The 17,334-nt window shown below is 35.6% G+C and overlaps 1 protein-coding gene across 1 annotated transcript in view; it reads left to right on the forward strand.

Moving 5' to 3' along the window:
* The window catches only part of LOC118553947 (EF-hand calcium-binding domain-containing protein 13), a 74,848-nt gene that overhangs the window by 4,960 nt on the left and 52,554 nt on the right, over positions 1-17,334 (forward strand). Inside the window, exons 2-3 of the mRNA XM_078066389.1 lie at positions 9,172-9,315; positions 15,047-15,118. Coding sequence (XP_077922515.1) covers positions 9,172-9,315; positions 15,047-15,118 — 216 coding nt within the window. The remainder of the gene's footprint in view (positions 1-9,171; positions 9,316-15,046; positions 15,119-17,334) is intronic.

Raw genomic sequence — 17,334 nt, forward strand, 5'->3', positions numbered from 1 at the left:
TAAAGTTTGTATCCTTTGATAAACATCTGCCCATTTCCTCCACACCCCAAAATATATCATATATGTATAGATATAGTTATATAGATATCACATTTTCTTTATCTATTCATCTGTTGGTGAGCATTTAGGCTGTTTCCATTTCATGGCTATTGTGAATAATGCTGCAATGAATATGGAGTGCACATATCTCTATGAGATAGTGCTTTTATTTCCTTTGGATATATATATAGAAGTGAGCTTGCTGGATGATATGGTAGTTCTGTTTTTAATTTTTTGACACCACCTTTGTACTTTTTTTCATAATTGGTTATAATACCAGTAGGTTTTAAAATTATCTGAATATTTTATAGTTTTACTGAGGTATAATCAGAATATTTAAAGTATACAGTTTGAAAATTTTGACATATGTATATACTTGTGAAAACTCAATACCTCTTATTCCTACCCCTTTGTAAGTCCTCATTCTCTCTCCACAAGCCCCCTCACCACTCTCCAAGTAAACACTAATCTGCTTCTGTCACTACAGACTGTTTGCATTTTCTAGAATTTTATATAAATGGGATCATGCAGTACGTACTCATTTTTTAGTCTGATTTCTTTCTTTCAGCTTAATTACATTGAGATTAATCTATGCTTTTATACATATAAGTTTATTTCTTTTTGTTGCTAGGTAGTAATCTCTTTTGTGGATATGCCATAATTTGTTTATCCATTCACTAATGATGGACATTTGGGTTGTTTCCAGTTTTTATTTATTACTAATAAAGCTGGTGTAAACATTCATTTGTATGTCTATGTGTGCTGCTATGCTTTCATTTATCTTGGGTAAATACCTGGTGGTAGAATGATTGGGTCATATGGTAGATATATATTTAAATTTTTTAGAAACTGCTAAACTGTGCTTGCAAAGCAGCTAAATTATTTTACATTGCCATGAGCAATATATGAGAGTTCCAGTTGCTCCTCATCCTTGCCAATCCTGGAATGGGTGAGCCTTTAAAAATTGTAGTCATTCTAATAGTTGTATGTTATTAACTCATTGTGGTTTTAATTTGCACTTCCTGAATGATCAAATGATGCTTATTTGTTATCTGTATATCTTATGCCCATTAAAAATGTGTTTGTGTTCTTATTATTGCATTTTGAAAGTATATATTCTGAGTATGTCCTTTACTACATATGTGATTAGTAAATATTGTCTTCAAGTGTATGGCTTGTCTTTTCATTTTTTGAAGAATGTCTTTCAAAAAGCATAAGTTCATACTTCTGAAGAAGTCTAGTCTACAATTATTTCTTTTATGGATTGTACTTTTGATGTTTTATCTAAAAGGTTTTTGTTTAACCCTAGGTCACATAGAAGTCAGAAAACAAGTCAAACTAGTTGATTGAAATTTGTGCAGATGTTTCATTGTTTTTTGAAGGAGAAACCACTCTCAAGTTATTATACTGAAAAAGAAGTTTTGAGGCAGACAACTTGACAAACTTTCCAATATTAGAGAAAGTGTTTCTGTGGTTTAGAAATGAGAACCACTAAGCCTTGTCAATTTCTCTGACGTTAGAAGCCTGCAGACTGCTGGAAGCATTGAAATGTTCTTTTATAGGTTACTTTGTTCAGATGACATTAAATTGAATTGTGGGTTTATAATAATTTTCTTCTGAAATAGATAAACCCTTTCAAAGTTGGCCTCATTTACTAAATGAAGAGGGAAATGACTTCGTAGTTACTTAACTTGAAGAATCTTGAAAAATTCAGATGTTCCTTGACACAGATCTATACTTGTCTAGAAAATGGGATTTAAGAACCCTGATTCTGTGTTTTGTCATACTTCGTAAATCTGGATTTTCAACTCTAGTTGCTATTAGACATGACTTGTGCATTATCATGCAAGAAAAGTCATAATTTAAACTTCTCATTCAAGCCAAAGATTTCTTACTGAAATTTTCATTTGTACAATTTAGATTTCTTTTTTTCTTCTTTTAAGAAATAGGCATTACTTTTTGCTTGAGAAATGAGATGATTTTGGGGGGTTAAGGATTGGTTTAATATTGTGCAATATTTTATGCATTTGTTTTAATGTACTTTGTGTACGTGTATGTAATGAGAGCGAGTGAGAGAGAGGAGAGAGAGGAAAGGAGGACAGGAGAGAGGGAGATGGAACAATGTGAGGCAAAGCTTTCATTAGAATCTCAATTGGATCCACAATCTCCCCCAAAACCACTGGTATAGAGGGCTTTTCTAGAACACAATCAAATCAGTCCTATTCTTTCAAGGTAACACCATTATGTATGTAAAATTGACACGTTGCATGATTTTTTTTTTTGCACCTAATTACAAATATAAAAATTAGAGCTTTGAGCAAAGAGCACTGCAGTATCTTTAATTCTAGTCTATATCATTCTTATTATTGCTGAACACTATTTATTATATAATTACAATATGTAAATTTTTTTCTGATAAATTTTCTTTTTACATTCTATATTTAATGTTAATGTTGACTATCCTTGTGTAAAGACTATGGTATTCTAATATCAGTCAATTCTATTCACATTTTTAGTTTGCATTTTTATCTCATGTTCTTAGTGAGTTTGCTAATGCAGTTTTTTTCCTTCTGTTTCTGAACCATTATTATAGTTAATGGAATGCTGGACTTTTCAGATTTCCTTAAGGCTGTGAACGATGTTTGTTATTTGGTCTCTCAGGATCCAGGTAAAAAAAAAAGATTCTTCAAAATTAAAGAACAGAATGATTTTGATTGTAACTGATTTTAAGGTGGGGTGGTTATATGAATTTACATTTTTTTCAGAATCTTTTAAGTACTTTTCCCCCCAGGAGTCTAGGTTGAGAAAAATTAGACATGAGTTATTTCATAAAAGGAACTGAAAAGTGTGGATCACTTCCATGGTATCCTAATTTTCTTTCTCTAATCTCCATTGGATGCACACAACTGCTAGATTAATTTTCTTTTCTTTTTTTAAAAGATTTTATTTATTTATTTTGAGAGAGAGAGTGAGACAGAGAGCACAAGCAGGGGGAGCAGCAGGTAGAGGGAGAGGGAGAAGCAGGCTCCCCACTGAGCAGGGAGCCCGATGTCGGGGCTCGATCCCAGGACCCTGGGATCATGACCTGAGCCGAAGGCAGATGCTTAACCGACTGAGCCACCCAGGTGCCCTAGATTAATTTTCTTAATGTGATTTTTGTCATGTCATTCACCTGCTCAGAAATTTAGATGTTCTTCCTATGATCAAATGAATGTAGTCCAAGCTCTTATGCTTAGCGTCCTCACCTCCTCATAATTTTGCTTGCCATTCCTCCTTTCTCTGTAGAATCTTTTCCAGGCAAGAACCCCATGCTCCAGTTAATCAAAAATCTCTATACATGCCAATTTCATTCTTATTTCCACACCTTTGTTCGTGTGTTTTTTCTTTTTTTCCCTTTGAAGTCTCACATGTTTTCTTCTATATGTTAACAGTACTCTATTCACTGCTTATATTTCTCCCAAAAAATTTCAGATGCTGATGGATCTCCTAACAACTTTTAGTTTACACTACATATAAATTGCAAAGAAAGTGATTGGAAGAACTATTCATGTTACTGATAGAAACAGTGCTTCCAAAAGTCTGAGATCTCTAGTGTTCATGACCTAATTTTAAGTTTCTTGGTTTAAAACAAAACAAAACAAAAACCAGTTCCTTGGTGTTTTCATTAGGCAAGATCAAGTTCCTATAATCAGTCCTTGGGATTATATATTTTTGTAGTCAACCTCACTGTATTTTCTTAGAATCAAGGATATATGAATGTGATAGTCTTCATATACCTGGATAAGCAAGCAAAAGGCAAGAAAAACTTAATGTTTATGTATTCATTAATGTAATAAATGTTATTAAATGCCTACCATATACAGCAATTAACAATATAGATAAATGCTTGGCTTGCTTTTCTTTTATTAATCCTTACTTCCTACTTGGCATTTTGATTAACTCCTATAGCATTGGTTTTCTCCTGGTTCTCCCTTTGTCTGCTTGTTTTTCACCTTGAAAACCAAGCTTTTTCTTGACTATAGATTTATATGTGTGTTTGGGTTCCTAAGTGCTGCCTACTTTTTAAGCCACAGTTTAGCTCCCATGTATTCCTTTGTTTTTCAAATCCCAGATTCCTACTTTAACCTTATTTTTGTTTATGGTTAAATGTTCTGAGACTAACAAAGTCCCAAGTTTATTTTTTACCTCTTTTTTATTTATTTATTTATTTTTATTATGTTATGTTAATCACCATACATTACATCATTAGTTTTTGATGTAGTGTTCCATGATTCATTGTTTGCGTATAACACCCAGTGCTCCATTCAGTATGTGCCCTCTTTAATACCCATCACCAGGCTGACCCATCCTCCCACCCCCCTCCCCTCTAGAACCCTCAGTTTGTTTCTCAGAGTCCATAGTCTCTTATGGTTCGTCTCCCCCTCTGATTCCCCCCCCTTCATTTTTCACTTCCTACTATCTTCTTCTTCTTCTTCTTTTTTTTTTTAACATATAATGTATTATTTGTTTCAGAGGTACAGGTCTGTGATTCAACAGTCTTACACAATTCACAGCACTCACCATAGCACATACCCTCCCCAATGTCTATCACCCAGCCACCCCATCCTTCTTACCCCCCCACCACTCCAGCAACCCTCAGTTTGTTTCCTGAGATTAAGAATTCCTCATATCAGTGAGGTCATATGATACATGTCTTTCTCTGATTGACTTATTTCGCTCAGCATAACACCCTCCAGTTCCATCCACATCATTGCAAATGGCAAGATTTCATTCCTTTTGATGGCTGCATAATATTCCATTGTGTATGTATACCACATCTCCTTTATCCATTCATCTGTCGATGGACATCTTGGCTCTTTCCATAGTTTGGCTATTGTGGACATTGCTGCTATGAGCATCAGGGTGCACGTACCCCTTCAGATCACTACATTTGTATCTTTGGGGTAAATACCCAGTAGTGCAATTGCTGGGTCATAGGGTAGCTCTGTTCTCAACTTTTTGAGGAACCTCCATACTGTTTCTAGAGTGGCTGCACCAGCTTGCATCCCACCAACAGTGTAGGAGGGTTCCCCTTTCTCCGCATCCCCGCCAACATCTGTCATTTCCTGACTTGTTAATTTTAGCCATTCTGACTGGTGTGAGGTGGTATCTCATTGAGGTTTTGATTTGGATTTCCCTGATGCCGAGTGATGTTGAGTACTTTTTCATGTGTCTGTTGGCCATTTGGATGTCTTCTTTGGAAAAATGTCTGTTCATGTCTTCTGCCCATTTCTTGATTGGATTATTTGTTCTTTGGGTGTTGAGTTTGATAAGTTCTTTATAGATTTTGGATACTAGCCCTTTATCTGTTATGTCATTTGCAAATATCTTCTCCCATTCTGTTGGTTGTCTTTTGGTTTTGTTGACTGTTTCCTTTGCTGTGCAAAAGCTTTTGATCTTGATGAAGTCCCAATAGTTCATTTTTGCCCTTGCTTCCCTTGCCTTTGGTGATGTTTCTAGGAAGAAGTTCCTGCGGCTGAGGTCGAAGAGGTTGCTGCTTGTGTTCTCCTTTAGGATTTTGATGGACTCCTGTCTCACATTTAGGTCTTTCAACCATTTGGAGTCTATTTTTGTGTGTGGTGTAAGGAAATGGTCCAGTTTCATTCTTCTGCATGTGGCTGTCCAATTTGCCCAACACCATTTGTTGAAGAGACTGTCTTTTTCCCATTGGACATTCTTTCCTGCTTTGTCGAAGATGAGTTGACCGTAGAGTTGAGGGTCCATTTCTGGGCTCTCTGTTCTGTTCCATTGATCTATGTGTCTGTTTCTGTGCCAGTACCATACTGTCTTGATGATGACAGCTTTGTAATAGAGCTTGAAGTCCGGAATTGTGATGCCACCGATTTTGCTTTTCTTTTTCAACATTCCTCTGGCTATTCGGGATCTTTTCTGGTTCCATACAAATTTTAGGATTATTTGTTCCATTTCTTTGAAAAAAGTGGATGGTACTTTGATAGTGATGGCATTGAATGTGTAGATTGCTCTAGGTAGCATTGACATCTTCACAACATTTGTTCTTCCAATCCATGAGCATGGAACGTTTTTCCGTTTCTTTGTGTCTTCCTCAATTTCTTTCATGAGTATTTTATAGTTTTCTGAGTACAGATTCTTTGCCTCTTTGGTTAGATCTTTTTCACCTCTTAAAACAATATGCCTAATTCTTGAATATGCTATTTTTATAAAATAGCCAAGCAATATATGAATATAAATATGTAAAAGAGGCTCTTTAATTCTTCCTAGATTGTTAGTTTAATGTTGACTTTGGAATCTTTTTATATGTAATTTGAATATATATGTATGTATGCATATTGATATATTTTGTAAGACAAAATGAGTTACCAATTCCTAGGCAGAGTAGAACAAGAGGACCTAAATCTTACAGAGGCAAGTGAAAAGATCAAGCATACAGTTAGGAATCAAGAGACCCTAAGAAAATAAAAGGGAAAAATAGAATTCTCTTCTACTTTAAGAGAAAGGGGTCATGCCAAATACATTATTGTCTAGCATGATTTTTTTTTTAACTGAATAATATGTCTTGGAAGGTTTTCCATGCCAGTAGGTGTAGGTCAGCCTATTACTTTTTAATAGCTGTATGGTATCTGAAAAATGTAGATATACTAGAATTTACTTAACTAATCCTTTATTATTGAATATTTAATTGGTTTTAATTATCTTAGTATTATAAACAATTTCACAATGAATATAACTTTTCTTATATTTTTTAATTTTATATATACTTATTTTTGTATTATATTTTATATTTATATCTGTGCCTATATCTTTATGATGCCTTTGTAAAGCAAAATTAGTTATCAATTATTAGGTAGAAGAGAACCAGAGGGATCTGTGCATGCATTGGAGCATGCCTTCAACACTCAGACAGATAGTTTTCAACTCTTCCTTAGCCTTCACTTCCTTCTTAAGTGTATCCTCAATGTAAGCCAGAGTGAGAGTTCAGGACCTGCTCAGGTTTTCCTGGGTATGGCCCTATCCATGTGTGTGGCCATCTAGGTGCTCAGGAATATGTTTTTTTTTTCATATTTTTTGAATATGAAAAGGCCTTTTCAAAGGCTTCTGTGGATATCTCATTCCCCAGATTTTCCTTTTAAGCTTGTTTGCTAGCCTATTGTTTGCTCCAACTGTTTTTATTGACTTGGAAATAGGCCCATGACATATTTTTGGGTGGAAAGATAGTAGACTGTATGTACTGTTTTATTTGGGTGAAATGTTCACAATCATTGATGTGCATAAAGAAACGTAGAAAGGTATCTGAGTAGGATATTAATCAAAATATATCATCTTTTGCATGCCCTGAATGGGAAATATTTGTTGCTTTTGTCTTTATTCTTTGTACAGTTGTGGGTTTATTTGACTTTTTAAAACTAGTATGTCATTAGAAGAGCAGCAATAACATTGAAGAGCAGGACTTCAGAATCTGTCTTTTTGTTGTTGTTTGTTTCAAGTTTTATTTAAATTCTAGTTAGTTAACATATAGTGTAATATTGGTTTCAGGAGTAGACTTTAGTGATTCATTACTTACATATAACACCCAGTGCTTGCTCCAACTGTTACCCACCACTTCAGGCATTCATAATGTTAACTAATTGCCTCTGATTGTTTTTGATGAGTACTCCCAGGGAAAAGACTCTGCATTGGGCAAATTTTGAGTCAGGTCAAATAAGGATGGTTGTACAAGTAAGGTCTTCCATGGAACCACCAAACAGGTCTAATAATGACAGTTCTTAGGGAATGGGGCTTTGAAGAAGTTCTAACCTCATTCTTTTCCATTGGCTGTCAGGCTGCTGTTTTTCATCATGATTGTAGGCTCTTAGTTTTCAAAGTTCCTAGGAAGCTGGGATGGTGAGATGAGAATATGGCAAGTTAAATGCCACAAAGTTCACTATTATTGAGATTCAGCCATTTTTCTTGAAAAAAACACCCTTTGGATTGCTGTAAGCCTTTGATTTATATCCAGATTTTGAAAAAAGTTGATCTGATAATTTTCGCCAGTGTTCTCATTGCTTTTATGGAGGAGAGGGTTCTCAAAGGTCCTTCCTCTGCCACTTTTGCTCGCTTGATCAATAACTACTGGTTGAATGAGTGAATAATGCCCAGTTCTTCCCCCCTGCCTGTGCAAATCTAAAACCTTGTGGATCAGTTTGCTCGTTATATCCTGAATTCCAAGAAAATGTGGTCTGACTATAAAGTGATTTGCTCTCTGGTATTGATTATGGGAACTGTGTTTCCTTATCAAATTAAATTAAGGATTGCAGTGGTCTGAGGAGCACTTAAATTCAGCATTAGGACCAGGTATCAATCTGTTTAGGTTTTAAGGAAGACATTTGTTTAGGGAAAATTCTCTCATTAATATGAATATTTTCTTCTAACTGTTCTTTCCAATTCACTTTTGATACTAAGGACTGTTAGCATAAGAAAATGAAGTTTCTAGGGATGCCTGGGTGGCTCAGTTGGTTAAACGTCTGCCTTCGGCTCAGGTCATGATCCCAGGGTCCTGGGATCGAGTCCCACATCGGGCTCCTTGCTCAGCAGGGAGCCTGCTTCTCCCTCTGCCTGCTTGTGTTCCTCCTCTCGCTCTCTCTCTCTCTCTCTGGCAAATAAATAAAATCTTAAAAAAAAAAAAAGAAAATGAAGTTTCTATGGAGAAATAGAAATGTTACATCTACTCCATTCTTCTCTCTTTTATACTATGTTTTCAAAATTACATATTATAGATTATACCACTGGTAAGAAATTATTTTAGTTAAAAGTTTTAACTAAGAGGTGACTCTGGTATAATGAGAGAACCCACACCTTTTAGCACAATACCCATAGCTTTTAGCACAATGCTCAGCATATAAATAGCATTTAATAAATACCAGCTATTGTTGCTCATATTATATCAGTAGTGATAATAGCAAAAATTATAGTTTATACTAAGAATGTGGTCGGAATTGAGCAAATGCCTACTTGCAGATAAATTTTTAGGAAATCCTATGCCTAACCTGGTAGGTTATTGACACAAAATCAGCTCCTCCAAGAAAAGCTATTGGTTCTTATGGTAAAATAATTTCTTTGTTTATTGTATTTTTGCAGCATTCCAAAATGCCTTGAAGATTTTCTGTAGGATAAAAAGTGGTCGAGTTGCAACTGATGAACTGGCTGCCGTTTTGGATAGCATGGATATCCCTGTAATCCCTGAAACTTTTCAGGAAGTGATAAAACATGCTAGTATAGACAGTGAGTTATTTGAATTAATATGTATATATATCTTTCTTGGATATCAGTTTTCTGATTCATCCTTTATTTCTCCTTCTTTTTCTTCTGATTCTTACCTTTTGCCATCATTACTGCTTACAGGTGCCTATGGTAAGAGATAGTCTAAGAAAATTAAATGAGAAATTTCTAAAATTGTCATATTTTAGTATGTTTGGTAAAAATCTAAGAGAAAAATGGATTTATTTTCTTTTCAAACTTACCTTTCTTTTCCAATAGTCATTTCTTATCTGTGTAGAGATAGTTTCTGTAGTGTCAAGGGCATTGGCTTCTCAAGTTAGGAGACCTAAATTTCTTGAGTTTTTAATTTTTTTGGATAGCTTTGATTATATAATCCTCCTGTGCTATTCAGTTACCCTGCAAAATGTAGATTTCTTTTAAACATTATAAATATATTTAGCAGATGTTTTGTATGATATGTTTACATGTCACCAGGGGGTGTCTGATAATAATGGACTGATAAATAATTGATTCATTGATTATCCATTTATTTAATAAGTCAGTCATTTAATATTTACTGTGCTTGAAACTGTGCTAGGTGATACACAGATGAATAGAACACACTTCTTTTTCCAAAGGAGCTCACATTCTAGTGTGGAAAGAGTCAAGTAAAATGAGAATTATAATGTTGTGTAACAAATACTATTATAAAATGTAGATAGGCTGCAAATATATCCTGGAAGCACCAGAGAAAGATTATCAGAGGATGTGATACCTGAGCTAAATCTTGAAGGATCAGTAAGGGTTGGTTGGTTGAAGGTGGTAGTAAAGAGTGAGAAAGATATTTTAGACTGAGGGAAGAGTTTGTGTAAATATGGCAGGAAAATAATGAGACATGACATCTTTTTTAATGGGCTTCCATTAGTTTTTGTAATTTGTTAGTGATGGCTTTTTAGTGGGTCTTTGGCTGCTGAAATGTGTTGTGAAGATAGAACCAGGCTGCATGGATTTTTTTGTTTTGTTTTTGTTTTTTGAGAAGGAGAGGAGTGAGAGGGGCAGAGAGAATCTTAAGCAGACTCCACACCCAGTGCAGAGCCTGATGCGGGCTCAATCTCACAACCCTAAAATCATGACTTGAGTTGAAATCAAAAGTTGGTCACTTAACTGATGAGCCACCCAGGCACCCCAGGCTGCATGGATTTTACTAGGTAGTCATTTATGGTGGGTTCTGGGTTAGTACACATAAGTGGAGGGATGTTCTGAGGCATGAAGATGTCCATAAAATGGGGATTTTAAAGTTTAATCTCAAGCCATATTATTAAATAGCCTTTAGGGCATGCTCTACCAGAAGAAACAGAAATCATACGTGAGATCACTGCAGCACTTTTTTTTTTTTTTTTTGACTTAGGTAATTCTGGTCTGGACTTCCAGACCTTCTACTTTATTTGGGGAGCTAAACTGAAAAATTATGCTAATTTCATAGGATTGTTATAGGAATTAAATATAAATATTTATTACTGTGTTTGGCACCTAAAACAGTCTCAAGAAATGTGAAGCAGAAACCTGAGAATTATCCTTGACAACTCTGTTTTCTCTGTTCTCCTCATGCAATCATTAGGAATTGCTATTATTTTAAACTCCTAGATGTCTCTTTCTAGCTATCTTTCTATTTTCCAATATTACTACCTTAGTCCAAGTTACCATAATCTTTCCTTAGGACTATCAATGTTCATCCTAACAAGTCCACCCATATCTGGTCTTTCCCCCTTTACACTGTAGCCAGAATAATCTTTTCAAAACACGTATCTCATCATGTTACCTCCTGCATAAAATCTAAAAATACTTCTTGGGATGAAAAACCCTTTAATGTTGCATACAAGGCCTTGCAATATCTGGCCTTTACTATAGGTCTCCAGCTTTATCACAGACCACATTCTGCTTTGCTCACTGTGCCTTCACAGAGTTTCGGTTGTATACCCTGCCTCCTCCTACCATAGCCTTTGCATATGTTCTTTTCTTTCCCTGGAACATTCTGCTCCTCCTAGTTAATTCCTACTTACACTTTAGATTTAAACTCAACTCTATAGGGATGTTTCCATGACTTCTCTAACTTGGTCAAATTCTCATACACTTTCACAGCACTAACCACAGTTGCAATTTTTATTTCTTATTGTTTTATTAAGCTCTGTATCTCAAATAAGACTAAGCAGCAGGAAAGCAGATATCATGTCTCCTTTTGCTCAATATTGTATCCTCAGTACCTACTAGTACAGTGCTTATGGTACATATTAACTGCTCAACAAATATATGTTGAATGAGTTAATAAGTCTCACCCTTTACTACATTTCCTCCAACCAGGGAGAACAAGATTTCTTCACTTTGTCATTTTAATAAGCTGGTTGTGACTTAAGGTAAAATTCCTCATAGGGAAGGTCCTTGTCCTTTGACTAGGAAAATCATTTTAATAGGTTTGTTTGATTATGGGAGCTAAAGCCTATTGGGAGACACCTAGTTTGAGCAAAAAGATAACATAAAGTACTCTATATAAGAAAATAACAGGAATGGGGCGCCTGGGTGGCTCAGGTGTTAAGCGTCTGCCTTCGGCTCAGATCATGATCCCAGAGTCCTGGGATCGAGCCCCGCATCGGGCTCCCTGCTCGGCGGGAAGCCTGCTTCTCCCTCTCCCACTCCCCCTGCTTGTGTTCCCTCTCTTGCTGTCTTTCTCTGTCAAATAAATAAATAAAGTCTTAAAAAAGACTTAAAAAGTCTTAAAAAAGAAAATAACAGGAACTTAGAATACCACAGTGGCTAATTGGCAGCTGGAGGAAGAAGACTGAGGGAAGCTAAGAGTGGATTGGGGGTCCTGCAATCAGTAGAGAGTAGCTATAGAACTCTAGGACAATAGTACGTAGTTGCTTGTTGTACTATAAAGAACTCCCATACTCCCATTAATTGCGAGTTATCTAGTAGAAGTTGGTTATATACAATAGCCTTGTGTTAGTAGTGTTGGTGGGTGGATTTCAAGGAGAAAAGTCTATAGGTTCTGTGTTAGGTAGGCTTGGGGTGGAGAGAATATAGCACCTATAGAATGTGATAATGTGAGTGAGATCAAGAGTCCAGGGGAACAGAGAAAACAAAAATCAATCACAAGAGTATAAAACACTCAGGAATCCTCAAATTTTGGAGGAAGTATTGATTTATGTTCATATAGTGTATGGTCTGGGGTCTGAACTATTTTTGTTAAATATTAAAGGAAAGGACAACCCCAGAATGCCAAAAGTCTTAGGTTACCCAGGTAGGAGATGTGGATTCTTCTATAACAGAATTTTGAAGTAAGGAGTGAAATAACTAGCAGAAGGCATAGCACCCTGTTATAGGTACTATTTTATCATCTTGTTTTTGTATTTGGTTTGGTTTTTTTGAGTAATAATGATATGTGGAGAATATGTTCATCTTTATGATTGTTCATAATGAAGAGGAAAGAATTACGCCATTGGAATTTGCAAGGAAGTTCAACAAGCATTTGCTTCATTAAGATATGGCAAAAGAAATACGGAAAATAACTTGATGACAGTTCTGGGAGTGTCAGGTAGTTTGGTTTCTGAAATAGGATATTGGTGCATTAGTTTTTTCTCTCGTGATTAGTAATCTGATAATTGAACTGGGTGAAAAGTAGTGACTAGCATCATTTTTGATAGAGGAGGTTTTTGATATTGCAGAGCTATTGTGAAGATTATGGAAATGTAGTATTAATAGTCACTTAACACCTTCAAAGTAATGTTGCCCTGAATATGACCTTGATGATTAGGATAATTTTTTTCCACACTAGATGTTTATATTTTCCAGGTTGAATTTCCTCCAGAAGTACATATATAGGAGTGGGAGGTTGTTTTGAACTTCCCTTATGAAATAAATGGTGCCTATAACTATACTGATTGCCTCAGTCTCAACCAGGAATTATTCATTAAGGTTTTGATAAGCCAGATAGAGGCCAAAATAGTAATTTCAGATTCTGTAATGCTTATTTGGCCACTAGGGACTATTTAAATAGATTTTAATAATATTTGTTTGGGAGATTTGTGATAGGTATCTATTTTTGTATAGAAGCAAGGAATAAATTTTGAGCAAGAGCCAGTGAATCTATAAATAGTTGGCTACTGCATTCTCATTGGTTGATACTGGACCTCTTTCCAGAGAAGGGAGGTTTTTCTTTTTTTTTAAGATTTCATTTATTCATTTGACAGAGAGAGACACAACGAGAGAGGGAACACAAGCACGGGGAGTGGGAGAGGGAGAAGCAGGCTTCCCGCGGAGCAGGGAGCCCGATGCGGGGCTCGATCCCAGGATCCTGGGATCATGACCTGAGCCGAAGGCAGCCGCCCAACGACTGAGCCACCCAGGTGCCCCGAGAAGGGAGTTTTTTAAGTGGAGAGCAGATATAAACAATATGGCCTTCTCCATTGGATTAATTTACGTATGGTCGAATACGTTGCACTGATCGAATTCAAGAGTTTGAGGGCTGAAGCCTTGAATTATTTTAGGACTTAAGCTATGATCTAAGAACTTAGGACATGGACTCAATCTACAGTAAGTGCCAGGAATTCCCTGGGGAGTGTAAGGGGGGTGTTAGAACCATAATCAAGAAGTGAATGAGATTAAATACCAAGGAAATAAAAAAACAGAATGTAAGAAGCAGATCCTAATCAGAAGATAACTTAGCATCAATTGGTCTAACACTTCTTTGATTGGGTCAAATATTTACCTTGCTTTGCAGTAATTTAAAAGCCTGCACCTGACATAGCTTACCAATTTTCAAGAATCAGAATGAATCAAACCTACCCAACACCAAAACTATATTGTGTATAATTCTTTGACTCAGAAGGCACATTAAAAGCTTGCATCTTTTTTTCAGGGTCTTCGCTTATGCATATAATTGAGCAGTTGATCTCTTATGCATAGACTAAAGAATAAACCTAGTATTTTTATAGGTAGATAGGTCAACTCTTGGTCTTTTTCACCTTGGATGTCAAGCAAACTCAAACATTTGGAGGCAAGAACTACTGGGAAAAGCATTTTCTACCTCTGTGCACAATTGGAATGACATTATTTAAGGTCACTGCCTCTGAACCCATCCTCTGTCATGCACTGCCCAAGAAGGAAAATGGTCTTAGAAAGAGGCAAGGGCAAGAATGGTAGGAAGTTATAATTATGAGAGTTCTGGGCACCTATAAGGTCCTAAGTAAATGGTTTTCTGCTATCCACAGTGTAGACATTGCGTTATTCTTTACAGCCTTCAGTATATTTTATTCATTCAAAAATAATTTTTAAGTGCTGGGAAGTAGATACTTTGCTAGGCATTGGGGAAACAAATGACATTCTCTGCTCTTGAAGAGCTCATGATCTGGTGAGGAAGATAAGAGTTAAAACTTGAAATTCTACCTATGGTAAACTCTCAAAAAACTGCTTATTAAAATATTATCTTGATTACCTAGCTTTGGGGCTTAAAATGTGACTAATTTCTTTTGATAGGAAACTCTTTTATTAAGGAGAAAAGAAAATAATGGTCTTAGTCTTATGTTTAGTGTGTACTGAGTTATTAATTCACAATTCCAGGTATTATTCAAGACCTATAATAGCTGGCCCTCCACTCCTCCTTCCACACATCTCTGTGTTGTTTTCATATTAGAATAGGATGAAAGTAATATTTGTGTTCAAAAAAGAAATACAGTATTTGAACTTATTCTTTCTATTATAGGTAACCACAGGGTGGATATTAGAGATATTATATTTACTTTGGATGAACTACAGCATCAGTATGAGGATTTTTGTAAGTGAGCTCTTGTTGCTATAACAAGCTTTGTTTATAAATAAATTGTCCTTAAACCCTAATTTATAGGTTTCATCATATGAGTTTTAAAAGCCTTCTCTGAAACCATTGCTCTAACTCTTAAATTAGGGAGATAAAAGTTTAATTCCCTAAATATACTAATTAAAATTAGTTATATAACTATCTCATAATTTTCTACTTTTATCTTTCCCTTAATATTTTACAACACAAAGTAAACTTTAAAACAAATTAGTAACACTGAAGAAAGATATTTAATTTGCAAATTGTGGGTCATTCTGACATCCTGACATTGACAGTTAAACATTTTTAGTATATTCTTCACTATCATTCATGATTTAGTTCAGTTTTTCTTCATTAAATATATTTTTTTAACTCTTCCAATCACATCATGTCATTCCTTATTCTTTCTCTAATTTGTTCAAATATCCTTTGATCAAGATTATCTATGTATATAATTTTAAGAATTATATAGTCGTAATAAGCTTACTGCAAATAAAGCAGCCTCTCGCCTGATCCTTTCCTCAGCATCTCCAGAGGTAAACATTTTAGATGTTTTAGATGATTACTTGACATTTGTCTTCATGACTATAAATAACATGTTTGTATTGTTACTTGTTGATTTTTAAAATTTGGGGTAGACGTAGTAAACTTCCTAATATGAAAAATAAGGATTTAGCTCTGTTTCATCTTTCTTGTCTCCACCACATCTACTTACTCTTTCCCATACCTATTCACACTCCCAATATAGTTACATGGTAATTTGATTAAGTTTTAATTCAGTATTTATGCTAATATGTTTATGTAAACACTATTCATAGCTGAACTATATAGTATCTTGTAGCTACTTTCTTTTTCTCTGCAAATTTTTCCCTCTTTGAATTAATAATTGTCTTATTTATTTATTTGCTTGGTTTAAATATTTTATTTATTTATTTATTTATTTATTTATTTTGAGAGGGGGATGAGGGGGAGGAGCAATGGGAGGGGGAGAGAGAGAGAGAGAGAGAATCCTAAGCAGTCTCCATACCCAGCATGGAACCCAACGTGGGGCTCGATCTCATGACCCTGAGATCATGACCTGAGCCGAAATCAAGAGTCCAACAAACGCTTAACTGACTGAGTCACCTGGGTGCCCCTATTTGCTTGATTTTTGAATAAGTATATTTATTGCTGATTGAACCCTGAATTCTGCCAACTGTCTAAATATCCTCTCCATAAGTCTACCTGCACCAGGTATTCTATTAGTTTTGTCTTCTTGAGGAAATCTTCCTTAGAGTATTCTGATGTTCTTCAGAATGGATTTGTTTCCCTGTACATCTTGTGTGCAGCTGTTATCCTGGGATCTTTCTTCATTAACATTCTGGAGACTTTTCACTTCTCTCCTCCTGTATCAGATTCTGTCTTCACATCTGATTGATAGTTTGGGTATAGAATTCTAGATTGTAAATAATTTTCTGGATTTTCTAGTTTTCAATATTGCTGTTGATGTCCAAAAATTTCTGACTCCTGACTCTTTGTATGAAACCGATTTTTGTTTTTGCAAGCTTATAGGATATTTTCGTTGTGTATAGTGCTGTGAAATTTCATGGTGGTGTACCTTGAAATAAGTTTCTTTGCTGTGATTGTGTTGGATACAGTGTCCTCTGATTCTGGAAAATTAAAACAATTTGTTAACGATTTTCTTTCCTCTGTTTTTCTGTGAAACTCTTATTATTTGGATATTTGATATTCTGGATTGATTCCTTTTTTTTTAGGATTTTATTTATTTATTTGACAGAGAGAGAGACAGCGAGAGAGGGAACACAAACAGAGGGAGCGGGAGAGGGAGAAGCAGGCTTCCCGCGGAGCAGGGAGCCCGATGTGGGGCTCGATCCCAGGACCCTGGGATCATGACCTGAGCCGAAGGCAGATGCTTAATGACTGAGCCACCCAGGCGCCCCTCCTTTTTTAAAAAAACAAAAACAAAAACCCTTTTCTCTTGTCTCTTTGTTATGCTTTCTGAGAGATTTCCTTAAATTTATCTTCCAATGCTTCTATTTAGTTTTTCACTTGTAGTTTTTAAATTTCCAAAAATTGCTCTGTTCTCAGATTTGAGAATGGTAAGCTAAAAAGCTGTTTCGAAGCTCTGAGATTGAGAGTGGAACTAGCTGACTATGAGCTGTGGGATAGTGGTTCTTAACCAGAGGTGATTTAGG

The sequence above is a fragment of the Halichoerus grypus genome, chromosome 2 (assembly GCF_964656455.1).
Source record: "Halichoerus grypus chromosome 2, mHalGry1.hap1.1, whole genome shotgun sequence".
In the NCBI taxonomy this organism is placed as follows: Eukaryota; Metazoa; Chordata; class Mammalia; order Carnivora; family Phocidae; genus Halichoerus; species Halichoerus grypus.